This window comes from Bos javanicus, chromosome 2 (genome assembly GCF_032452875.1).
Source record: "Bos javanicus breed banteng chromosome 2, ARS-OSU_banteng_1.0, whole genome shotgun sequence".
In the NCBI taxonomy this organism is placed as follows: domain Eukaryota; kingdom Metazoa; phylum Chordata; class Mammalia; order Artiodactyla; family Bovidae; genus Bos; species Bos javanicus.
In genome coordinates, this window is record NC_083869.1 from 112,175,468 (window position 1) to 112,202,414 (window position 26,947).

General features: G+C 42.3%; 1 protein-coding gene across 1 annotated transcript in view; it reads right to left on the bottom strand.

Moving 5' to 3' along the window:
* WDFY1 (WD repeat and FYVE domain containing 1) overlaps positions 1–26,947 on the bottom strand; it is a 55,054-nt gene that overhangs the window by 24,793 nt on the left and 3,314 nt on the right. The window contains exons 2-3 of the mRNA XM_061386456.1: positions 8,599–8,666; positions 2,641–2,714 (exon numbers count right to left, since the gene is read on the bottom strand). Of these exons, the coding sequence (XP_061242440.1) occupies positions 2,641–2,714; positions 8,599–8,666 (142 nt within the window). The remainder of the gene's footprint in view (positions 1–2,640; positions 2,715–8,598; positions 8,667–26,947) is intronic.

Genomic DNA, 26,947 nt, shown 5'->3' on the forward strand with positions numbered 1-26,947 from the left:
TTCTTTAAAGCAGAAAATTAGGGAATGAGTGTTCAGAAAACTTTCCAGCAATTTAATATCATCATGACATTCAAGCGGATAAAGTTAAAAGTGAAAGTCATCCAGTCGTGCTAGACTCTTTGCGACCCCATGGACTGTAGCCTCTGTCCACAGAATTCTCCAGGCAAAAATACTGGGGTGGGTTGCTATTCTCTTCTTCAGGGGATCTTCCCGACCCAGGGATCAAACCTGGGTCTCCTGCATTGCAGGCAGATTACCATCTGAGCCACCAGGGATCCTTCCAAATTTTCTCCCTTAATAATGTAATATCCAAAATATTAACCAAGCAAACTAAACTCAAAGCAAACCAAAGGAAAAATCTGAAACACATTATCAGAGACTAGAAAAATAATAGAGAAATCAACAGAGAATCAATGAAAACTGGTTCTTTCGAAAAAACTAACAAAATTGACAAACATGTAGCTAGAGTGGTGGAAAAAAAAGAGAAATGACTCAAACTACTAAACTCAGGAATGAAAAGGGGACTATTAAATCTTACAGAAATAAACAGGACTAAAAAAGGCTGCTATCAACAATGATTTCCCAACAAATTAGATAAGCTAGACATCATTTCACACTGACTAGGAAATAAACAAAATCAGAAAATAATAAGTGTTGGTAAATATGTAAAAATTTAGAACCTTCATAGATTGCTGGTGGGAATGTAAAATGGTACAGTAATTTCGAAAACAGTTTGGCAGTTCTGTAAAAAATTAAATACAGAGTTACCATATGACCCACAATTCCATTCCTAGATGTGTATACCCAATAAAATGGAAAACTCAGGTTCACACACACACTTTTATGTGACTGTTCATAGCAACATTATTCATAGTAGCCAAAAGGTAGATATAATCCAACTATCTATCAACTAATGAATGGATAAACAAAGTGTGGCATACAACAGAATATTATTCCACCACAAAAAGGACTGAAGGATTAATTCAAGCTACAACACAGATGAACCTTGAAAATATGATGCTAAGTGAAAAAAGCCAAATATAAAAAGCTATACATTTAATGATTCTATTTACATAAAATGTTCAGAATGAACTCAGAAAGTATATTACAGACTGCTAGGAACTGAAGAAAGGTACAATGCAGAGTGATTGCTAAAGGATATGGGATTTATTTTTGGGGGTGGGAGGCACTGATAAAAATAATCTAGACTATTAACGGTTGTATAATCTTGAAACTATACTATAAAACCACTGAACCGCACACGTCAAGCTGGTGAATTTCATGGTATATGAAGTATATCTCAATGAGATATATGCATACGCACCCTGTGGCTCTGACAGTAAAGAATCTGACCGCAATGAGGGAGATCCAAGTTCAATCCCCGGGTCGGGAAGATCCCCTGGAGAAGGGAATGGCAGCCCACTCCAGTATTCTTGCCTGGGTTATCCCACGAACAGAGGAGCCCGGCAGGCTACAGTCCATGGGGTCGCAAAGTCAGACACGACCGAGTGACTACACTTTCACTTTCAATTTTGTAACTATACTATAAAACCACTGAATTGCACACTTTGGTGAATTTTATGCTATATGAATTACATCTTAATGAAATATATACATACACACACACAATTAGACTTACAAAAACACCAATCTCTAATAAATTGAAAATTTAAATATCTGGTCCTTAACCAAAGATGGTTTGAGAAGCACTGCCTCAAAGAGTTACACGAGTTGTTGGCCGAATGACTGGTCCCTGATCTTGTTCTTCTTCTCCCTCCTCTGTCATACACACACACACACACACGCATGCGCGTGATCTCCCCCACGTCCTCCTTGCCCCAGTCTCCTCCTTCATGGGCTCAGGGATGGGGCTGCCACGCGACTCATGTTTCCTGTACAAAGGCTGTGCATTGTGGGTTAGCCTGAGAATCAGCCATCAATCATCAGAGCTCCGTGGAGCTACAGCTGGTCCCTGACTTAGGATGGCTCAACTTATGATTTTTCAGTTTTACAATGGTGTAAAATCGGTACACATTCAGTAGAAACTATACTTTGACTTTTGAATGTTGATCTTTTCCCAGAAGGGTGATAAGCCGTATGATCCTCTCTTGTGATGCTGGACAAGGGCAGCCACAGCCCCTATTCAGCGTCCTGAGGGTGAACAACCGACACACAACCATGCTGGACTCATACAATCATTCTGTTTTTCACTTTCAGTACAGTATTCAATAAATTACATGAGATATTCAATATTTTAGTATAAAATAGGCTTTGTGTTAGATGACTTCATCCAATGGTAGGCTAATGTAAGTGTTCTGAGCATGTTTAAGGTGGGTGAGGCTAAGCTATGATATTCAGTAGGTGTATTAAGTGTATTTTCAACTTAACGATATTTTTAAACTTACAATGGGTTTATCAGAACAAAGCCTCGTCATAAGTCAAGGAAAATCTGGAGTTTATTAATTTATTAATTAATGCTAGTTAATTCTAGAATTAATCCATTTTGGGGTCTACCATCTGTACTGAATGAAACATTTCCTAATGCCAAACAACTGGGCATTCTTTGTTAGCTTTATTTAAACTGTCCAACGGTGAACATGGGGAGGTCAATACAATGAATACATTCTGGAAGCTACCTACCATCACAGCTCCATTATCCTGGCCCACAAATATCCGTCTACTATCATGATGGTAAGCCATAGCAGAGCAGGGAGCTGCCAGAAAGACAAAGATCATATTATGAGCAGAGTTAAGCACGTTAAGTCATTGTTCAAGGTACTTTATTAAAAAGAGCTATATGACTTAGGTTAAAAAAAAAAAGAGGGCAAAGATGTTTTATTTTAAAAAATGTTATTAAATTTCTTTCTGCTGTTTTAGTTTCAAATTTTAACTTTAATAACCTTCCAAGTTACTTTTATGACTTTGGGTGAAGCGAGTCAGCGTGAAGTTTCATCTGACTGAAATTCCTACCTAGTTCTGGAAAGGTGTGGGGACCAGTGTTTAGAGCAGGTGATCTGCCACCCAAACTCTGTGGGTCATCCTGCCCCTCCTCCCTTCCCCATCACAGGCAAAACAGTGGCGGGCATCTGTGGAAAGAGAGGTGTCCAGTACCACAATTCCCATTCCAAGGCATGTGAGCAAACTGGGGAGGCTACTTGGGGATTACTTGTTGTTGTCTTTTTTCCCCAATGGTCAAAAAAGGTTCCGTTTTGCAGTGACTCATACAATCCCAGCTTGTTTCTTTGTCTAAAGCAGCGTCATGTGACTGAGACAGCCTGACTCTTCCCTTAGACATGACCCTTCCAGGTTCCACCTAAACTTCTTCCAGAAAACGTGTGCCAGAGAATGAGTTTCAGAAAGGAGAAACTCTAAATCCCTTCCTTCTGCTAAAAATCAAAATTAAAGTGATTTAGAAAATGGAACACTTGGAAAAAGAAATATTTGGGTTCACTTCAGCCTTAAGAATTTTAATTGACCACGGAAAGAAATAAATGCCAAGAAACAAACAAACAAACTCGAGCTTACTTTGAAATAAAACGTCTTATAAAAAAGTAAAAGAGAAAAATCCTATAAATGAAGTTACCACTTGAAAACAGTTTAAAGTTCTCTAACTACCATGGCGGATATTCTCCACCAAAGGAAGAAAACTGGAAGAAAAGCTGGATTGTACTCAAAGGCAGAAACATAGTTAGTTAGCTGCATGATCAGACTATAGAAAAAGACTATTTCAGTTGCATTCCAAGAACTATGTCGTTGAAATGTAGATACTAAAATTGTCTAACACCTAACAATTAGAATAGACTACAAGTTTGTACACCCTTATCCACCATATTGATGTTTGAAACTACAAAGAATGATCATGTTTAAGGATTATAACCACAAAGATACACGTTTGTTTGTTTTAGTCACTAAGTCGTGTCCAATTCTTGCAACCCCCCTGGACTGCAGCCCACCAGGCTCCTTTGTCCATGGGATTTCCCAGCCAAGAATACTGGAATGAGTTGCCATTTCCTTCTCCTGACCCAGGGATCAAACCCGCATCTCCTGCATTGGCAGGCAGGTTCTTTACCACTGAGCCACTGGGGAAGCCCAACGATAGATGCTATTGTCACACAAAATGCTCTTTAATAATCACACACAAAATTATATTCAACAAATCAAATGCCTTTGATGATTTTAAAGATTCACTGTCATCATTTTTGCTTGCTTTTCAGTTGTTACTAAATCTTAATGTTTTAGTTTTAAGCTTCTTTTCAATTCTTTTATGCTCAATCCTATAACAAACTGCACATGAATATGTAAAACCTCTCCTTTGTGTAAAAATTACAACATGCTGAGTAATTTTATAAGGTTAGAGACATCTCACATTGAAAAAAAACAAAGCAAGCCTTCCTGGTTTATTTGTTTAGTATATAAAAATGCTCTTTTTTCCTAGAAGGGAGGCTTCTAGTCAGATAAACTTTTTTTAAAAAGATAATCTTTTTTTTTTTAATGTGAATGTTAACATAGTTTTACAAACAAGGAAAACACAAATCATCTTTCAAATCAGAGACCTTTTAAAAAGGTCAATGCAGTACAAAATCATTTGCTTTAAACTCTAGTTTTATAAACAAAGGGTTTTCTGGAATACAGCCAGTCTCATTCATCTATGTATTCTTTATGACTGCTTTTGATTCTGCAATGGTAGAGTTGAGAAGCTGCCACAGAGACTGTCTGGCCCACAAAGTCTAATATTTATGTCTGGTCCTTTGTAGGAGAAGTCTGTGGACCCACCCCACACTGTGGTGAGCAGCCCAGTTCTGGAGTTGGATGCACATGGACTGGAATTCCAACCTCTGGCCTCAGTTTCCTTGTCTACTAAATGATGAAAATATCATCTTTCTTATAACAGCTGTTGTGATGATTTGGTAAAATAGTACCAAGAAAAATGCATGAGACACAGAGAAGATGGGCTTTCCAGGTGGTGCTAGTGGTAAAGAACCCGCCTGCCAAAGTAGGAGACATAAAAGACACAGGCTTAATCTCTGGGTTGGGAAGACCTCCTGGAAGAGGAAACAGCAACCCACTGCAGTATTCTTGCCTGGAGAATCCCATGGACAGAGGAGCTGGGCAGGCTACAGTCCATGGTCCACGGAGTTGCAAAGACTTGGACATGACTGAGCATCTGAGCAGCACACACAGTAGAAACAGAAACTGACAGTTACACTTCTCTTCAGCTAAAGCAGATTCTCAAAGTTCTTTTTGTTACGTGAGGATTGTTATGATTCATAATTGGTCCACGTACAGCGATATTCTAAGGTTTCACTTACTGATCACCTCTGTTTCATCATGGGGAACAGTTTAAATCCACGGATGACCACTAAAATGTCAACTGGTGAATCTGCAGTAGTTTTTAAATGCAACATGGCACTTTTCTTCTTGGGTTTTGAATTCAATTTTAAAAGTCACCCTAAAACAGACAAGCAAATTTCTCAACATCCATTCATTCTGTTTTCTTCTGGCAGTGTTCCTGCAGTTTCACCCACAGATACTGCTCTAGCTGGAGGTCATAACCACTATCCGGAAGCAAAAGGCTGCATGCATGTATACAAACACGAAGGTGTCAGTCACCCACGGCAGAGAAGCTGTGCCTGTTCTGTCCTGTTTTTTCCTGATCCTTCCAGCCACAGAGTTCTGGGAGCTACTTCCGGAGGATACAGTTAAGCCAAGATAGCAAGGGATGGCAATGGAGAAAGCAAAGCCATGTGCCCAAGACTCAAAAGCCAAGGAAGAGTGTGTGCTGCTGCTGCTAGGTTCTGGTGTCCCAAGAAAGAAATCAGTTACAAAGTGAACTAAGAATTTGGGGGAAATGCAAGAAAAATCCATCTTAGACTCTCCTTGTTCTAAAGGCATAAACTCCACAGTTGAGGTCTCAAGGAGACTGAGCTATGGCCAAAATCTGAAGTGTAAGGGAAGGAGGGAACAATCACAGTCAACAGCATTAATAAGACCATCCACAAGGATGACAAACCATCTCCCAGCACTGTCAGAGGTCCCCGGGTTGCCGTGGCTATTTCCAGCTACGGACCCATCACTGGACCATTGGAAGTAAGGAGTTACTCATCTAAGAGAAGCCTTTTTTTTTCCCAGTTGAGTAAAAGGTAGGCTCAGAGGATGAGGGTGTTCCATCTACCTTTGCCCCACTTCCCCAAAATCCCAAAGTAAATTTATTAAATGGAGAAATTTGTATACAGGTCAGGAAGCAACAGTTAGGACTGGACATGGAACAACAGACTGGTTCCAAATAGGAAAAGGAGTTCGTCAAGGCTGTATATTGTCACCCTGCTTATTTAACTTATATGCAGAGCACATCATGAGAAACGCTGGACTGGAAGAAGCACAAGCTGGAATTAAGATTGCCGGGAGAAATAGCAATAACCTCAGATATGCAGATGACACCACCCTTATGGCAGAAAGTGAAGAGAAACTACAAAGCCTCTTGATGAAAGTCAAAGTGGAGAGTGAAAAAGTTGGCTTAAAACTCAACATTCAGAAAACAAAGATCATGGCATCTGGTCCCATCACTTCATGGGAAATAGATGGGGAAACAGTGGAAACAGTGTCAGACTTTATATTTCTGGGCTCCAAAATCACTGCAGATGGTGACTGCAGCCATGAAATTAAAAGACGCTTACTCCTTGGAAGGAAAGTTATGACCAACCTAGATAGCACATTGAAAAGCAGAGACATTACTTTGCCAACAAAAGTTCGTCTAGTCAAGGCTATGGTTTTTCCTGTGGTCATGTATGGATGTGAGAGTTGGACTGTGAAGAAGGCTGAGCACCGAAAAATTAATGCTTTTGAATTGTGGTGTTGGAGAAGACTCTTGAGAGTTCCTTGGACTGCAAGGAGATCTAACCAGTCCATTCTGAAGGAGATCAGCCCTGGGATTTCTTTGGAAGGAATGATGCTAAAGCTGAAACTCCAGTACTTTGGCCACCTCATGCGAAGAGCTGACTCATTAGAAAAGACTCTGATGCTGGGAGGGATTGGGGGCAAGAGGAGAAGGGGACGACAGAGGATGAGATGGCTGGATGGCATCACTAACTCGATGGACGTGAGTCTGAGTGAACTCCGGGAGTTGGTGATGGACAGGGAGGCCTGGCGTGTTGCGATTCATGGGGTCGCAAAGAGTCGGACACGACTGAGTGACTGATCTGATCTGATCTGAAGGACATTTACTGAGACAATGGCCACTTCATGTTCCACACTGAGTAACCAAGGTGACCCACCCACAAATAAAGGTGAACGTAGGACAGAAGATACTACTGCCTGCACGAGAGACCATGATTAGGGTTTCAGGTAGTCTTAACACACTACATACATACAATGAAGTTTTACTTTTTATAATAGTTTTTTATAACTATTTTATAATTATATAAAAGGGTCCTTTTGTAATAGTTAGCTTTATACCAGTATTCCAAAAAGTCTACTTCATTCTCATTGAATGGTTATCAAGACAGAAGGTGACCGGCCTGCCCAAGCTGTTAGTGGAAGGTAGGACAAAGGAAAATCCTGATAAACTACTAATCCTTTGTGGAAATATTTATAGGATTGAAATCCCGCAGGTACCCTGCAATAAATGAGAAAGTGCTAGCAAGACAGGCAGTGCTTGGAAGGGTGACTCAAGCTGACGGAATAGAATCTGCTGAATAACTGGCTACTCTGCGTTTGTAACACACCCCACAGCCCCTGCAGTAACTCTTCATGGAGCTGCAGTGTCCGCAGAGTTTGGCCCTGGCAAGCACTCTTCTTTGGAGAACTTCATAATGGTCTTCAGTAACAGACCATCAAGCCTGCCCCAGAACCGTGTATCTTTTCCCAGGGGGGGCTTCTGCACATTGAAACCTTAACTGAGGAAAATCTCATTAAGGACCAAAACCACCCAGAAATAAGCAGCTATGATGCCTTCCATGTGGCCACTGGGGCGGTAGGACTCGATTCCAGCTTGGACCTGGGTGGTACCACATCTTTTTTTCAAGAAAGGGATGGAGAAGTGGGAGAGAAGGAGGCAAAGCTTAGATAGGCAGGAAGGGCAGGATTTAATTGCAATTTTATGTCACTACATCTCAGGGCTCTTCTAAAATTTCAATACAAAATCTTTATTTTTGGGGTTTATTTTTAGAACATGTTTGACTACTGAGAAAAAAAAATCTCCATTTAGGATGTGTCGTGCCTTGGACCAAACTTCCCAACAGTACCCACAGTTTAAGAAAAAGCAGCACAAAGGCCAGGAATGAGACAAAGGAGTGTTCAGAATCTGATTTAGTGTCAGTATCGGCTATTACTAAGTAGAAAACTACTACTAACATAAGTTGGCAAAATGAAGACAAAGGAAAATGGGGGAGGTGGGCAGCTTTCCTCTTCCTATTTTTTTTCCCCAGTTTTGTTCAAGTTGATTCAGTTAAACCAGTTGACTCAGCTTCCTTTTTGCAAGAGAAGGGGAGTCTTCCTGCATTTTAACACAGAATGCTGTAGGTATTGGGTAACCAACAAGCTCATTTTGAAATTTAAATCATCAAAGACATTCTTCTTGGGTGGAACAGAGCGGCTACTCACAGGCCATTGTGTGGTAAATGCTGGGCCAGTACTGACCGCTGTCTCTTTTCAGCCATACTCGGATAGTCCTGTAGAGAAAAGAAAAGAATGAGTAGTCTTTAATAAATTTATCCTCTTTGTCACCCACGTTAACTTCTTATTTTCAATACTATTTCCCATTGACCTTATAACATTAATCAATTGGACAAATTAGACAAATACACACACATACACACACATAGAGAACATGGTATATTATACTAGTATGTACATGTACACACATACTCTACATATTTATTGTTGCTATTCAGTCACTCAGTCATGTCTGAAAACCCAGGCTTTCCTGCAGGCTGGCCAGGAAGTTCACTTGGTTAAGTGACTACACTGTTCAATAAAGTTCTTGGTGAAAATGAAAAATATGTCTTTTATTTTTACTTACAAACAAATGAACTTTTTGGCCAACCCAATAGCTACCTACAGTTATGTCTATACATGGTAAGTTATGAAAGAACTAGGAGTCAGGATTCTAAATAATATCAGTAACATGGAAAGTGCTCATTATATAGCGATATACAAATAACGCTGAGGACTACTGATTTCTTGGCAACCAACTGCAAACTTGGTGTCTTGGCCATCCCACCCAAATGAGGAAAGCAGCTGAGGTAAACAGAAAGAAAATGTTTCTGGAGAACTGGGAGAGACCTGCATACAGAGTGGAGCCCATTATCACTGTTCATTCACCGAGAGTTCCCAGCCATCTTGGCCTTGGGAGGAAACCCTTCCACACCAGTCCCTGGGCCTCTCCTTTCACCAGAGCACACGTGGGAGATGAGGAAGTCCTGCCCACAGGTGGGCAAAGGACACACGACCAAAACAGCCCAGGTTTAATATTTTGGCTCATTCTCTCAGAAGAACAATAAGGAATGCCTCTCCTGCACTCCACCTAGCCTCCTGGAAGCTCTCGGGCTCATCCCCTTCGGAGCAGGACACCGGCCGCCTTGCCCAGCACAGCCGTGCTCTGCCTTCGCCTTGAGTCCCAGCTCTCTCTTGTCCCTTACTGTCAGCTCTGTCACAGCCACTCTTGTATTTCCAACAGCAATGAGATTCTGGCTCACAGCCAGCACTGAATTAATGTTTACAACCTTGAGCTAGAATACATTAAGGCTAAGTGCTGACACTCTCTGTTTCCATTCTGTTTGAAGTTCGAGACAAGGAAGACTGGTCTCTGAGGATAAAAACTGGAACAGTGGCTGCTTCCCGGGTTGAGAAAGGACAGAACACAGCAAAGGGATACGAGGGAACTTTCTGGGGCCGTGTCAGGCTGTGGAAAGGTGGTGATGTGGGTATATGCATGTGTCAGAATCTGCCTAGCTTATTTAAGATCATTGTGAATGATTAGACCGTAATAAAGAAAGACTAGATGTTGACCCTCATTTATCCAAATAAATAAGATGACTGAACAGCACAGGGGGCATCATGCTATTTTATATGTGACCTGGAGACAGGCCTTGGTGTATGAACTGCCATTTGTACAACACGTCCCATCTTCCAGCCACGGTGGACTGGTCACAACAGAATCTTTGCCAAGTTGAATCCAGGATTTTCCTCTACATTATCCCACCTCTGATCACCACTGGTCAGACCAGAGAAGAGATTAGTCAGTTCCTTCCCTGGGAAATCAGAAACCAGGAGAGAGAAACAGACTCTACCTCTCCTGGAGTTGAAATGACTGTTTCTGGCCACACGTTTTGCAGTTTGGACTGGAGAATTCTGTACGTTAATAAATGGGGAAGAATGAAGCCGACCTATGAAAAGAAGCTGGAGACAGTTCAGGTGGAGGGGCCTCACACCAGCTGTTCTTGAGGCCCCTCCTGTGTTCTGAGGGTTCTGTGAGGCAGACACCCGAGCATCCTCACCACAATCACCCTCAGCAGCCTCAGCGAATCTGAGTGATTTTCATCATTTGCAATCAAGCAGGTACTAATATACCACGTCTGCCATGGGCACCATGAAGACATGGTGACACGCAGTCTCTTTGTTCAAGCACCATCAAACGAGCTCCTACGTCACACGGTTCACAAAGCAAGAATCAGGCAGACTCCTCCATGAGTACCTGTACTGTGATAGGAAGTTCTAGGAAGTTCAAGTTCACATCCAAAATTAAAAGGGAAAGCGAGACACAGATCAGACTAAAGCATGTGTAAACAGATCTATACTGTTTACTGTTTGTAGTTCAACATCTTAAATCAAAATTTGACACTCTGAGGTAATGTTTAAACCGCTCTGTTACTATTTGTGGGTTCTTGGTTACTGTTCACGATTATTTAGTTTTCTTCTTCCACAAATCTCAGAGGTTAAGATATTTCCAAGAACAGAAGGAACAGAACAGGAAGAGAAGGGGATGACAGAGGATGAGATGGGTGGATGGCATCACTGACTCGATGGACAAGAGTTTGAGCAAACTCCGCGAGTTGGTGATGGACAGGGAAGCTTGGCGTGCTGCAGTCCGTGGGGATGCAAAGAGTCGGACAGGACTGAGCAACTGAACTGAACTGATGGAACAGATCTTTCTAGTTGGAAACCATTTAAATGAAGTTATGAAACAGAAAAAATACTTAATGGCATGGGAAAATGTTCATTATACAATGTTAAGTAAAAGGCCCTATATAAAATTGATAAGTGCAGTATGATACCAACTTTATTTTACAATACATCTGGTCAAACCTCTAGATCCAACTATCAGTCTACAGGAAATGCAGAGGAACACAATAACCACCACCACTGGGGTTTATTCAGCAAAAAAGCAAGACTACAGGAAACTCTGTAGACAAATGACCTAGTTTCTTCAACACATAATTTGCAAGGGGGGAAACACAGAGATGGAGGACCAGCCTACCACTATAGAGGTTTAACAGACACATCAAGTAATCACCATGTGGAAACTTATTAGATCCTGATTCTGTCAAACTGTTACATATACATGCCTATATTATCATGCTGCTGCTGCTGCTACTAAGTCGCTTCAGTCATGTCTGACTCTGTGCGACCCCACAGACAGCAGCCCACCAGGCTCCCCCATCCCTGGGATTCTCCAGGCAAGAACACTGGAGTGGGTTGCCATTTCCTTCTCCAAGGCATGAAAGTGAAAAGTGAAAGTGAAGTCACTCAGTCGTGTCTGACTTAGCAATCCCATGGACTGCAGCCTACCAGGCTCCTCTGTCCATGGGATTTTCCAGGCAAGAGCACTGGAGTGGGGTGCCATTGCCTTCTCCAATATTATCATGAAACAGCTGATAATAGGAACACTGACTAGATATCTGATATTAAAAGACACTGTTCTTTAGATGTGATAACAGTGTTGTAGGTTTCTGCTTATTTTTTAAGAAATAATTCCAACCTAAGACACTGGGCCTTGCCTCTGTTCTTGGCACGTCCACCAACATCCAACCCTCACCACTCATGCCTCAGTGCACCCTCCTCCCAGGTTACCTGGTGGGCTCCTCCCTCCAGACCACCTTGGGTATGTCAACTACTGGCGACAACTCCCAAGGAGCCATGCATCCCATTGCCCCTGGGCTCAGAGACCACCAGTGGTAGTCTCAAATCAGGGGTTCAACTGACATGCTTGTGATTCCCACACCCAGACCCTGCATCCTAGCAAGCTGTCATCCTCAGGTGCCCAAAATACCGAGCTCAGGTTGTATCAGAAGCCCTCGTCCCTCACCTCCCTACCAAGGACTTTTCTCTCCAGGCAGTAGTCCCCCTGGGCAGCACACCACAGGATGAGTAGCATTTGGCATGGCCTTCCACATCTAAGGGCTTCCCTGGTGGCTCAGCTGGTAAAGAATCTGCATGCAATGCGGGATACCTGGGTTGGATAACTGGGTTGGGAAGATCCCCTGGAGAAGGGAAAGGCTACCCACTCCAGTATTCTTGCCTGGAGAATTCCATGGACTATATAGTACATGGAGTTGCAAAGAGTCAGACACAACTGAGTGACTTTCACTTTCTCTTACCTAAAATCATCAATAGACGCTTATAATGATGATCCTTAGGCCTGAAATGGGAGAAGGCAATGGCACCCCACTCCAGTACTGTTGCCCGGAAAATCCCATGGATGGAGGAGCCTGGTAGGCTGCAGTCCATGGGGTCGCTAAGAGTCAGACACGATTGAGCGACTTCACTTTCACTTTCCACTTTCATGCACTGGAGAAGGAAATGGCAACCCACTCCAGTGTTCTTGCCTGGAGAATCCTATGGACGGAGAAGCCTGGTAGGCTGCAGTCTATGGGGTCGCACAGAGTCGGACACGACTGAAGCGACTTAGTAGTAGTAGTAGGCCTGAACTACTAACACAATATCACATTTTGTTGACAGTATTTTGTTACTTAGTATAGAATGCTTATGGATACATTCCATTATATATGTTCAACCCAGGGGATGAAACAGAAGGAATTATAAGAAGGTAAAGGCCAACTCTCCTCTAAGCATTAAATCTGCTCCAGGAGGGACTTCCCCGGTGGTCTGGTGGCTATGACTCCATGCTCCCAATGCAAGGCCCCTAGGGTTCGATCTCTAGTTGGGGGACTAGATCCCGTGTGCCGTGAGTGAAGAATTCACACGCCTCAACTAAGAGTTCACAGGCTGCAACTAAGATCCAGTGCAGCCAAATAAATAAATATTTCTAAAAATTACATTAAAGCCTGTTCAAGGATTCTACTCCACTCGAAAACAGGACAGTAAAGGCCAAGGCACTTGGAGATGAGGGTGTCGGGCAGCACCTTCCTTCACTCAAAGCGATTAACAAGCTCCCTATCTGTGTGGTTTTAAGGGTCTAAAGATCAGAATGCGGACATATTCTAAACCCCCCAAAATCAACCCCAAAAGTTGTAGTCACAAATGCGTCAGTAGTTCAATGGAGGCCTCAGGGGACGTGCTCTTCCCTGTGTCTTCTTGAAAGAAGAATGATTTCAGACAGCAGAGAAGCTGCTGTGAGCAGAAAACCTTAAAGTCACCTCTTCCATTCAATCATCTAACCTGAAAAAATCACACTTAACTTCATGAAGCTTCAGAATGATAAACTGGCCCAAGGTCAAAATGCGACCTACCTAGACCCCAGGAACTCTGAAACACAGTAGTATTTCCTTTGGAGGACAAACATCAGACTACCATGTGGTCTGCACCCAGCTCAAGCGGACACACTAGAAAATTGGCAAGACTTGTACTATTTGTTGGGGGTGTTTCACCTGAAAAAATTTTTATCACATTCAGGCTGAGAGAAGACCATCCTTGCTTGAGAATCAGGTTTCAAACCAGGCAGCTGACCTTGATAGCTGGCTCTACTTCCATATTCACACGTTCTATCTAAAATTCCTTCTTGCTCTTTTTCCAGGCATACTCCTTTACTTCCTTGGGTGACAAATTAAAATCTCCCACTTCTGAGATAAAATCAAAACAATATTAAGTTCAACTCCTAATACTCCAGCACTCTCAAGAAACTGTGTATTAAACAAAGTTGTATAACTTTTATTAAGTAATACAGAAATTTGTTTTGTATTTAGGATACGTCTCATTGGTTTAAAAAATGGTTATTAAAACAGGCTTAAGTTGGGCTGTTTTATTTTTAAAAATCAACAAATTCCAGACTAAAAAAATTTACTATTAAGCAAACTGGAAACAAAATCTACTATTCACAACAATACAGTTTAGCAACATTTTATAGGCACAAGCTATTAAAAACTCCTGAATGATATTAATAAACTGTATCAAAGTATCAAGACCAGATGGCTTTATTTTTACAAAAACTACCTTCATGAATGTCTAAGCCATACTCTCTGTGTTACTCGATCAGTCGTGTCCAACTCTTCGCAACCCCACAGGCTGTAGCCCGCCAGGCTCCACTGTCCATGGGATTTTCCAGGCAAGAATACTGGAGTGGGTTGCCATTTCCTTCTCCAGGAATCAAACCTGGGCCTCCCGCATTGTGGGCAGATTCTCAATCATCTGAGCCACTAGGGAAGCCATGCTCTGCACCAAGATAAAATAGCTTCCTTTTCCTTCACTGTTTTGACAACTTACACCCACTCACCTAAACTCATTGTACGTTTTGCTTGCTGCTTATTCTACCCATTTTTCTAGTAGAGGGATTTTCTTGGACAGTCTAAGACTGTGTCAATGTAGAAAAAAAAATTTTAGAAACGTGTTCATTTTGCCAAGCTCTATGTTTAGGTTATTTTAAAACAATAGCCTGAAACTTTTCCAAAAGGTACTTAGAAAGGAAATGTGTCATTTCTTCCAGAGAAGAAATGTGCTTTTAAAGTGCTTTTTAAACTTCCTTACACTCCTGCTGATCGTGTGGAGGGCCCTACCATCAGTCTCCTTTGCCCTCCTAGTCCGAGAAGCATGAACTCACGTAGGGCTGCAGAGTTTTTCATGGAGAGAAAACAGAGAGAGGTCTCTTCGTAAGAGATCAAATCATGATCTTATTTGTCTTGCTGTTCACCCCAGTGGATCATCATTCATTTAATTTCTGGGAAAATGAAAATGCCAGAGCTGGATTATATTTCTTTATTTTAAATATTTCAGACTGAAACTGCTGAGCAGGGCTAAGCAAGGAACAACTGAGAACAACAATAACGTGCCATTTCCAGGGTTCTCATGATGTTTTGTCAGCACTGCACATTAGAACTACTTCTGTGGCAAGAATCCTGTTCCATTTAGTGAGAAACACATTACCTACCTAATAATAATAACAGTAATGATGATGATGATAAAAACAATAAACTGATTTAGGAATTCCAGGCTTGGTAACTGATCTGCAGAAACTTTTTAATAGATGAAGAGAAAAGAACTATGTATTTTTAAAAGTTCATATGAGCCTTATTCAAAAGAGTAAAAATTAAAGGAAAATGCCATATAATCAAATCGGTTAATGACATATTAATTCAATAGCCTATATAGTCACTAAGATGAGTTATGATGACCATGTAGCATGAAGAAATGTTTACAATTTTTTTTAAGCATAATAAAAGATAATGGAACTAAATTCCACAGCCACGCTGAGTCAGGCTGGGCAGAGAGGGCAAGAAGGCTGATGAGGGGCAGAAAGAGAGAAGTGAACACGCCTTCAAGGTAGACTAGGATTTTGGCTTCTGAGGAGGGCAGGATGGGGGGTGGTCCCCAGAGAAAAGATGTGGAGCAGCTGAGAAGCAGGAGGACAGCAGGGCCACCAACTATTAAACACTTCGTCATAAGCCTTGGGGCCTCCCTGGTGGCTCAGACAGTAAAGAATCTACCTGCAATGGAGGATGCCTGGGTTCGATCCCTGGGTCAGGAAGATTCCCTGGAGGAGGAAATGGCAAACCACTCCAGTATTTTTGCCTGGAGAATCAATCCCATGGACAGAGGAGCCTGGTGGGCTCAAGTCCATGGGGTTGCACAGAGTCAGAAACAGCTGAACGACTAACACTTTCATAAGCCTTGAGGTACATAGGTCTTATTTTGTCTGATTTTTCAAGTGTGGCTATCTCAAATTCTAAATGTAAAAACCATCCACTCCCTGGAAGTGTGCTTAACAAATTGTTACCACTGAAAGCAAGAGAGGGTGAGGAGTGAAACAGGATCAGCCTGAAGCTCTGGGCAGCTGCAGGCACTAGAATCAGTGCTGGCGTGCTCACTCGCTCAGTTGTGTCTGTGGTCACTGTCTGTGAACCCATGGACTGTAGCCCACCAGGCTCTGTCCATGGGATTCTCCAGGCAAGAATACTGGAGTGGGCTGCCATTTCCTCCTCCAGGGGATCTTCCCAATCCAGGGACCAAACCTGCATCTTCCGCAGCTCCTACACTGGCAGGAGGATTACCACTGAGCCACCTGGGAATCAGAGGCAGTTTCAAACAGGATACAACCACTTTATTTTTGGTGTGGCAGACTCTGAGAGGCTCTGTGGCTGCTCAGAGTCCAGCTGATGTATCCATGGAGGTCAGCACAGAGGGCTGAGGAGGGCTTGGACACAAGGGCGAGAGGTGTTGGGTGGATGGGGCCTTGAGAGCAACAGTTACTCCCTGGGATCTGTGAACAGGGGCAGGGCAGAGCAAAGAAGTCTGGGGCAGAAAGGCAGGAAAGAGAAGGCACCAAAAGGCAGGGACTCACTGGCCTGAAAAATATAAGCAATAAACCATGCCTCTGTGCATTCAATATCATAGTAATCCAAGTCTATGCCCCAACCACTAATACCGAAGAAGCTGAAGTTGAACTATTCTACAATGACCTACAAGACCTTCTAGAACTAACACCAAAATAAAACGTCCCTTCCATCATAGGGGACTGGAATGCAAAAGTAGGAAGTCAAGAGTTACCTAGAGTAACAGGCAAGTTCGGCCTTGGAGTACAAAATTAAGCAGGGCAAAGGCTAATCCAGTTTTGCCAAGAGAACACACTGGTCACAGCAAACACCCTCCTCCAACAACACAAGAGACAACTTTACACATGGACATCACCCGATGGTCAATACCAAAATCAGACTGATTATATTCTTTGCAGTCAAAGATGGAGAAGCTCTATACAGTCAGCAAAAACAAGACCAGGAGCTGACTGTGGCTCAGATCATGAACTTCTTACTACCAAATTCAGACTTAAATTGAAGTAGGGGAAACCACTAGACCATTCAGGAATTACCTAAATCAAATTCCTTAGGATTATACAGTAGAAGTGACAAATAGATTCAAGGGTTGAGATCCCATAGAGTGCCTAAAGAACTATGGATGGAGGTTCATGACACTGTACATGAGGCAGTGATCAAGACCATCCCCAAGAAAAAGAAATGGAAAAAGGTAAAATGGTTGTCTGAGGAGGCCTTACAAATAAATGAGAAAAGAAGAGAAGCTAAAGGCAAAGGAGAAAAGGAAAGATACACCTATCTGAATGCAGAGTTCCAAAGAATAGCAAAGAGAGGTAAGAAAGCCTTCCTCAGTGATCAATGCAAAGAAACAGAGGAAAACAATACAATGGGAAAGACTAGAGATCTCTCTCTTCAAGAAAATTATACATAACACGGGAACATTTCATGCAAAGATGGGCACAATAAAGGACAGAAACATTATGGGCCTAACAGAAGTAGAAGATATTAAGAAAAGGGGACATGAATACACAGAAGAACTATACAAAAAAGATCTTAATGAGCTAGATAGCCATGATGGTGTGATCACTCACCTAGAACCAGACATCTTGGAATCTGAAGTCAAGTGGATCTTATGAAGCATCACTATGAACAAAGCTAGTAAAGGTGATGGAATTCCAGCTGAGCTATTTCAAGTCCTAAAAGATGATGCTGTGAAAGTGTTGCGCTCAATATGCCAGCAAATTTGGAAAACTCAGCAGTGGCCACAGGACTGGAAAAGGTCAGTTTTCATTCCAATCCCAAAGAAAAACAATGCCAAAGAATGTTCAAACTACCGCACAATTGCATTCATCTAACATGCCAGCAAAGTAGTGCTCAAAATTCTCCAAGCCAGGCTTCAACAGTACGTGAACCAAGAACCTCCAGATGTTCAAGGTGGATTTAGAAAAGGCAGAGAAAGCAGAGATCAAATTTCCAACTTCTGCTGGATCATAGCAAAAGCAAGAGAATTCCAGAAAAACATCTACTTCTGCTTCACTGAAAATACTAAAGCTTTTGATTGTGTGGATCACAACAAACTCTGGAGAATTCTCAAAGAGGTGGGAATACCAGACCACCTTAATCGCCTCCTGAGAAATCTGTATCCAGGTCAAGAAGCCACAGTTAGAACCAGACATGGAACAATGGACTGGTTCCAAATTGGGAAAGGAGTATGTCAAGGATGTATATTGTCACCCTGCTTGTTTAACTTATATGGAGAGTACATCATGCGAAATGCTGGGCTGGATGAAGCACAAGCTAGAATCAAGATTGCCAGGAGAAATATTAATATCTTCTGGTATGCATATGATACCACTCTTATGGCAAAAAGTAAAGAACTCAAGAGCCTCTTGATGAAAGAGAAAGAGGAGAGTGAAAAAGCTGGCTTAAAACTCAACATTCAAAAAACTAAAAGATATGGCATCTGGTCCCATCACTTCATGGCAAATAGATGGGGACACAGCAGAAACAGTGACAGATTTTATTTTCTTGGGCTCCAAAATCACTGCAGATGGTGATTGCAGCCATGAAATTAAAAGCTGCTTGCTCCTTGGAAGAAAAGCTATGACCAACCTAGACAGTATATTAAAAAGCAGAGACATGACTTTGCCAACAAAGGTCCATCTAGTCAAAGCTATGGTTTTTCCAGCAGTCACATATGGATGTGAGAGTTGGACTATAAGGAAAGCTGAGCACCGAAGAATTGATGCTTTTGAACTGTGATATTGGAGAAGACTCTTTAGAGTCCCTTGGACTGCAAGGAGATCCAACCAGTCCATCCTAACAGAAATCAGTCCTGAATATTCACTGGAAGGACTGATACTCAATTTGAAGCTCCAATACTTTGGTCACCTGATGCAAAGAGCTAACTCACTGGAAAAGATTCTGATGCTGGGAAAGATTGAAAGGAGGAGGAGAAGGGCACCACAGAGGATGAGATGGTGGGATGGCATCACCGACTCAATGGACAGGAGTTTGAGCAAACTCTGGGATATGGTGAAGGACAGGGAAGGCATGCTGCAGTCCATGGGTCACAGAGTCGGACACCACTGGACGACTGAACAACAATAAGAACAACTGCAGAAACGTGCTTAACTCTTAGAGTTCACAGTGAAGAACCCCAGCGGCACAGGCAACACCTTCTGCCTTCTACCGCATCAGGAATCTAGAAAAATTGTGGTCTGTTGAGTACATGCTGGCCACATCCTCTCGACAAAGATGCCAGCCAAGACTTCTGTTTTATACTTAGGGAAGCAGAAGCCAGGAGGGAGAAAGCCCTACAAATCAAACAAGCCAACAGCAGCACTGGATCAGATTTTCTGACTCTTGTCTACTTATTCTGCCAGAAGGTGATGAAAATTCACATTTCAAGACAACACCAATGTAAATAATTCAAAGTAAAGACGCTTCATATGGCAATTAATACACAGAACAATTTTCTAAAGGGCATTCAGAAAACTCTACATTTTATCCTCCAAAGCTGATTCCTTTTTTCTCCAAATAAATGCAGAATGTGGAAAAGTCTAGGTTCAACCCCAAAACTCTCACTTGGTTAAAAAAAAATAATAATAAAAACCCAACTTCTGCGCTAAACAGGAATAGTTATTCTAACAAAATTTCTCAGTACCTTAAGATCAACTACAGTATCCAATATGGTATTTAAGTGCTTGGGGTGGTAAATTGCAAGAACAAGCCCAATTCTTACCCCTCCCTGCTTGTGTGCGCTTTACAATGTGCCCTTGCAGTTCTTCCCAACAAGAGGTGGAAACTATTGCTCCAACCTTGGAGATGGGCTGTCCTGAGACTTGCTTTGGCCCAGAGAACGTGGCTGCAGCAATGCAGTACCGGCTCTATACTGGGCCTGAGTAAAGGCTACGTCTACATGAAGAAGAGGGGTTAGCCCGCTAGAGGATGGACCACAAGGAAGAGAGCTCCAAGTGTCAGGTGATGCCATCCTCTACCAGTCTGTGGCCAGCAAGCCCCGTGAAGAGACTGGCTGAAATGAGCAGGGCCAACACGTGTATAAGCAAGCCTGGCTGTGAGCAGGTGAACTGTCTAGGGGATTCACAGGCTCACAAGCAATGACGACACTTCTTGTTTTAAGCCTCTAAATTTCACGACGGCCTGCAACACAGCAAAGAGCTAACCGATACAATGCTGCCTGTTCCAAGTAGTACATCTTTAAGAATAATTAGGACTCTGACCTTAAAATTGGAAATAAAAACAGCATTTGGCATTGACCAAGTGCCAAAAATTTCAGAGTACTTAGTAAACACATTAAGTCCACTTTTAATTTTAACTGAGCTCTAGGATCCTCACTCTGCTGCTGCTGCTGCATCGCTTTAGTCGTGTCCGACTCTGTGTGACCCCATAGACAGCAGCCCACCAGGCTTCCCGTCCCTGGGATTCTCCAGGCAAGAACACTGGAGTGGGCTGCCATTTCCTTCTCCGATGTATTAAAGTGAAAAGTGAAAGTGAAGTCGCTCAGTTGTGTCCGACTCTAGCGACCCAATGGACTGCAGCCTACCAGGCTCCTCCGTCCATGGGATTTTCTAGGCAAAAGTACCGGAGTGGGGTGCCATTGCCTTCTCCTCACTCTGCTCAGATGCTAATTTGATTTCCAAGAAATTGAAGTTATGCAAAAGCACAAATGATCATATTACTCTTAATTAAATATTACTCAATATTTTTCATCCTATCAAGAATAAGAATTCTGTATGTTCCTTTAACTTACTGGAGTAGATACATAAAAAGCAGACTAAAACCAACAGGTTTGAGAAAGAAGCACCTATTCCAGGGAGATGAATCTGTGACCTGCTCACAAGATACTCCTGATGAGGAACAAAGGTTCCTTTGATCTTTTCTAGCCCCTTGGTTTCACTCTGTCAAAGAACTGGTGAAAAGCGAGTTAAAAAGATACTTTAGGAAATCACCAAGTTTATAAAATCTCATTTACATATGCTACAACACAGAGAAAAGACAGATTAAAGCATAATTTTCCTCCTGAAAAGCACTGGCTCTCAACCCAGGAGGCACCTTGTGCAAGTCACGATTAATACCGTTTTCAAACCTATCGCCCAATGAGAACATACATTTGGGTTCAGTACATATTATTTTCTGGTATGGTTACTTTGAAAATCATGCCCATACTTTGATAAAGAGATTCAAATAGCACACAGGTATTTCTATAAAATCCCAAGGCCAAATTCTACCTTGCCTGATACATCAGCATTTCTAAAACCGGCTCTTTCAAAAAGCTCTCCAAAAAACACCCTAATCATCCCCAAATAGCTAACTCAAAGCAATTTAATCATCTTTAAATTGTAAACTGATATACAGGGCTTATTCATTGAATTGGCTTAAAAGAATACAGAATATAGCATGTGTTACAAATTAAGCCCCAAGCCTGACTTTTTTTAAACTTGGAAAAAATAGTAAGTTTGGGGAACTCTGATTTTCCAGTCGCTCTTAGGATTGCTGATGCTATTTTATACCTTGATAAATGACCAAACATTTGTGTTACCTATGTCAAAGGATGTGTTTTCCTAGTCTGACAGTATCTCCAGGGTTACAGATAAAAATGCATAACTCTGATAGCCCGAGTAATTTCTACTGATGTAACACTAAGATGTTGGCCTAAAAGGGAGAGGAGGAAAGGATACGGTACAATGCTGTTTCAGTGGCTTCAGTTGTGTCCGACTCTTTTGTGACCCTATGGACTGTAGTCCACTAGGCTTCTCTGTCCATGGGATTTCCCAGACCAGAATACTGGAATGGGTTGCCATTTCCTCCTCCAAGGGATCTTCCCTACCCAGGGATCCAACTCAGGCCTCCAGTATTGTCAGCTGGGTTCCTTAACAATAAGCCACCAGGGAAGCCCTAATGGTACTATCTGTTTTTATCAAACAAACAGCAGTTTCCTTCCAGCCAAGTCTCTTGAACTCTGCCCTATTCATTAGTATGACAGAAAGCAGCCTTCCTCTTTGAATAACAAAGGGAGAAAACACTAGATTTTTACTGAATTAACTAAACTGAAAGGCAGGGAAACTTGCCTCTTTTGAATAAAGGAAAATCAGATTGGCTTAGAAAATTTAAATTTCCATCCCCTTCTACAGTCTAGGGAAGGAATCCTGTCCATGACACTGGTGACCCTCAGACTGCTGATTCTGTCACCAGCAGACTTTTACCCAGGGGAAAAGGGCATGTGCACCTTTGCCAGCCCCTAAATTAGAATAATGGCTCCACAAGCCGGGTGGCTGGGTCTTCCACCTAGAAGATGTTTTCTTTCTGACTTGAGGAACCATTCCTGTTGCTGTTTCCACTGTCAGCCTCAAAATTATCTTTTGTGACCTCTGTGCCACCCAGGAGGGTAAAAGCTATTTTACCCTGTGAGCCAGTGTGAGGGTAAAAGCTATTACAACCTCTGAGGAGCAGGAGGAGAGGATGGAGTCAGTCCAGGTAGGGTCCATGCAACATTAACTTCCAAATTACAAAAAAAACCCAAAAACATTCCAAACTCTTCACAGCCTTGAAGTCTAGAAATACAAGGGCAAACAAACTTAAAAGAAAAACAATTGGAGACAGTGAGGCTGTTTTGCAATTCTGGTCCATGCTTCTTCCAGATTTATTTACTGAGGGTTTTCTCAAATTAACATTTGAGCAACTTCCCTGGGGGTTCAGGGGTTAAGATTCTGAGCTCCGGATGCAGAGGGCCTGGGTCTGATCCCTGGTCAGGGAACTAGATGCCACACACCACAACCAAGAGTTTGCATGCTGCCACTAAGACCCAGCACAGCCAAATAATTAAATATGGGAAAAAAATAAAACCAAAACCAAACTACCATTTGAGAGACCAATGACCTCCTGCTTTCCTTCTGGGAGTCTGGGATTTCGGCACGTGTGAGGCAGAGGCTGCCTTCAGGAACATCCCCCAGTGAGAGCCTGGGTATCTTGAGCCTCTAAACAGCTTGGAGGTAGCCAGTGTGAGTATTTCACACGTGTGGGATGACTCCAGGCTGGGGGAATGGAACGTCTCCTGAGAGTTTGTACAGGGCCAGGACTCCTGGAAGCTCACGCTTGGTTTCCTCTGGACTTCACCCCATACCTTTCCCATCATCGATTTTGTTCCCTGTCCTCCCACTGAAATACAGCGAGGCCGTGAGGATGACCACTCAGTGGCAGTCCTCCTCGTGAATCAAGGAACCTGGCAGTGGTCCGGGGGGTCCCTTACACAGCAAGCAGGGCAAGTACTTTTATAAGTGAAAACATGTGACTGACATGACTTGCAAGCGACCAAATATGGAAATGCTGAAAAGGCATGACTCAAAGACAGTTATAAGGTCTGTAAGGGACCCCCAAAGTGGAAGTTCTCAGTTTATACACAAAACCAAAATGTTAACTGCTGTATTTTTGTTGTCTCGCAGTGCCTAAAAATAGACTCTTTCATTTGTGTTACAAAATAAAGTGAAGAAGTGAGAAGTCGGAAGCCTGGGCAGGAAGGCATCTATTGCTCTGAAACTGTTCTATTCAGGCAGGAAAAATTTCACATTATTTACACACACACATATATACCAGGGGCTTCCTATATGGCTCAGTGGTAAGGAACACACCTGCAATGCAGGAGACGCCAGAGATGTGGCTTTGATCCCTGGGTCAGGAAGATCCCCTGGGGGAGGAGATGGCAACCCACTGGAGGATTCTTGCCTAGAGAACCCCATGGACAGAGGAGCCTGGCAGGCTACAGTTCATAGGGTTGCAGAGAGTCAGACACAACTGAGCACGCACGCACATGCATACTCAAAAGTCACCGTAAGCAAAGACATGTTTAGCTTCTGATGAGATTAAAGCAATTAACTGCAAAATAAATGGGAATGAAAATAATAATAGCCAACACACATGAACTCTGTGCCAGGTACAGTTCTAAGTGTTTTACATGTGAATTCATCTAATTCCCACAATTAGGAGGCTGGAGCCTTTATTATCTCCATTTTACAGATGACAGAACTACAACACTGGGAGAAAAAAGTAACCTGCCCAAGGTCACATGGCTAGGATTCAAACTCAGGCATTCAAGATTCAGAATCTGTTCTAAACTATGCTATGAAAGAAAATGATCTTAACAATGAAAACCCATTCCTAACGACACAGCAATAGATGCTTTCCTGCCCAGGCTTCCAACTTCTCACTTCTTCACTTTATCTTGTAACACAAATGAAAGTCTATTTTTAGGCACTGCAAGACAACAAAAATACAGCAGTTAACATTCTGGTTTTCTGTATAAACTGAAAACTTCCAGCTACACCAGGTTTCTTCCCAAGGATAACACTTAAAAATCAAGTTGCTTGTTTATTTAGCATTGTTTCTATAAGAACAGCTACTAAATACACAATTTTCCTTCAAACCATCTTAATATGCCTAGAAATGTCTAAAAGGAAACAAAAAAATAAACAGCTAACGTTTATTAGGGGGGAAATGTTTATTGGCAGGGGGGAAGGAAGATGCTACCAAAAATATTTTAAAAGTTGGTCTTCTGTGATCTCTATTGCTTACCAGCCTAAGTGCAACATCCTAAAATATCTTAAAATATACGCAATCTCTCTTTGTTCGACTTAGGCCAGACAAAACAATTTCTTGCAGAAATCAACCTTGACCTTTAGGCCCCTGAAACAGTAGTATCAGCAGGTATCTCTCCAAACTCTATTTTTCAAAATTGAAGATAGCTAGCCCACAGCCTTAACTTACTGGTAAGACTTTTAGTAAGATTTTACCTTTAAAAAAATGCTATCTATCCTTTTCAACCAACTGTCTAAATATTTGGTGCAACTCCAAGAAGTTCAGAAAGCAAACGTGTCTGGGGGATCATTTCCAATTGCCTCACAACATTTCAGTTCTGTCCTGAAAGTACAGTCTCATTTCTGTTTCTCTGACCAGAAAAATGACTGCTGCAGTTAAATTCTGAAACGTAATACTGAGGTTATTACTTTTATTTTTACAGTTTCCTGACTAGAAAGACAGTCATACTCCACTGACTCAAGAATATCTTTTTTTTTACTTTACCAATGTATCGTTTTTCTACGCTGCATGCTCAGATATTCTAGTTTCAACGTGCAACTTTTGAAAACTAAAATTTAAAAATACTAAGGTTTCATGAATAACGAAGCTTAAACAAAGGAATTTGTGTGTATGTGCTTAATCATTCAGATGTGTCGCTCTTTGCGACCTCATGGACTGTAGCTCACCAAGCTCCTCTGTCCATGGGATTTCCCAGGCAATAATACAGGAGTGGGTTGCGATTTCCTCCTCAGGGGATCTTCCTGACCCAGGGATTGAACCCATACCTCCTGCATTGGCAGGCAGATTCTTTTATCATTGAGCCACCTGGGAAGCCCCAACAAAATACAAATGAATCCGCATGAAAGAGCAGCACGTTCTCTGTTAACCCTTCAGGGCACAGTAATCCCTGAATGTTTCTGATTAGACCCCTAAACTTGCTGCCCAAACCATTAGCAGTGACTCCAGGTCCCATGGAATTAAGCTGAATCCTCCATATTAGTTTATTACTCCTTGGGGGAATTCTCTGTATTTAGCACTACCAGATATAGCTCGGTTTTACTAGGAAATAGATGGGTATATGTAAATGGCTCCAGGCAAATATATCCCATAAACTGACCAAAAAAAAAAAAAAGAGGACAAGGTATAAACAGTATTCTTTCCCAGTGCCTCTCCACAGACAAGAACGACGAATAATTCTCTTTTGCGTAAAGCAATTGCCCTCCAAGTGTGACCAGCAGCATCAGCATGGACATCACTGGGAACTTGACAGAAAGGCAAATTCTGGGGCCCAGCCCCAGACTTACTGAACCAGGATCTTTGTGCTTTAACAAGATCCCTCTCCAAGTGACCCTGATGCACATGCAAGCCCTGAGAACCACTATCTAGGCAAATCAGACGAACAAGTACATTAAGCCTAGACAAGGGTTTCTCCAACTCAGCACTGGCATTAATGACATTTGGAGCTGGCCAATCCTTTTCATGAGGGACTGTCCTGTGTGTTACAGGATGTTACATCCTCTACCCGCTAGATTCCAGGAGTACCCTCCCCCAGTTATGACAACCAAAATATCTCCAGATATTGCCAAATGCCCCTCCCCCAGCGGGCGGAGGGGAGGGCAAAAGGCAGAATCCTAGCATTTTACACTTGTTGCTGGAGTCATCAACCACTGACACTGCCTCAACTCAGGTTCTCCAAACGTGTAGGCCCGGCAGAAAGAACCTGGGCCTCAGAATCAGACCTGGGTTCAAATCTCATTCCCATCATTTACTGGCAACGTGACCTCGGGTATTAATAGTTACTTCAGTGCCCCTTGCACCCCAGTTTTCTAAATGGCCAAATGCTCATTACAATAAGACACCTACACTACATGTTCCATAAAACTCCCAGTAGGACCCGCAATAAAATGCACTGATATCTCCACAGTAAAACAAATGAATATTCATGCCACATGGGATTAATACAGATTACAAATACTCTCATCTATTGAGGTCAAGTTTTAGCACCAATGAGTTTTCAGGCCTAACTCACAAAAACAAACAAACAAAAACACCTCTGACTTTTACAATACCTTGAATTTTGGAACTGTTGATAAGAGAAAGTGATTGAAACCATCTCACCAGGAGATGTGAGGACTGGATGCAGTCACATACACTGGTCCAAT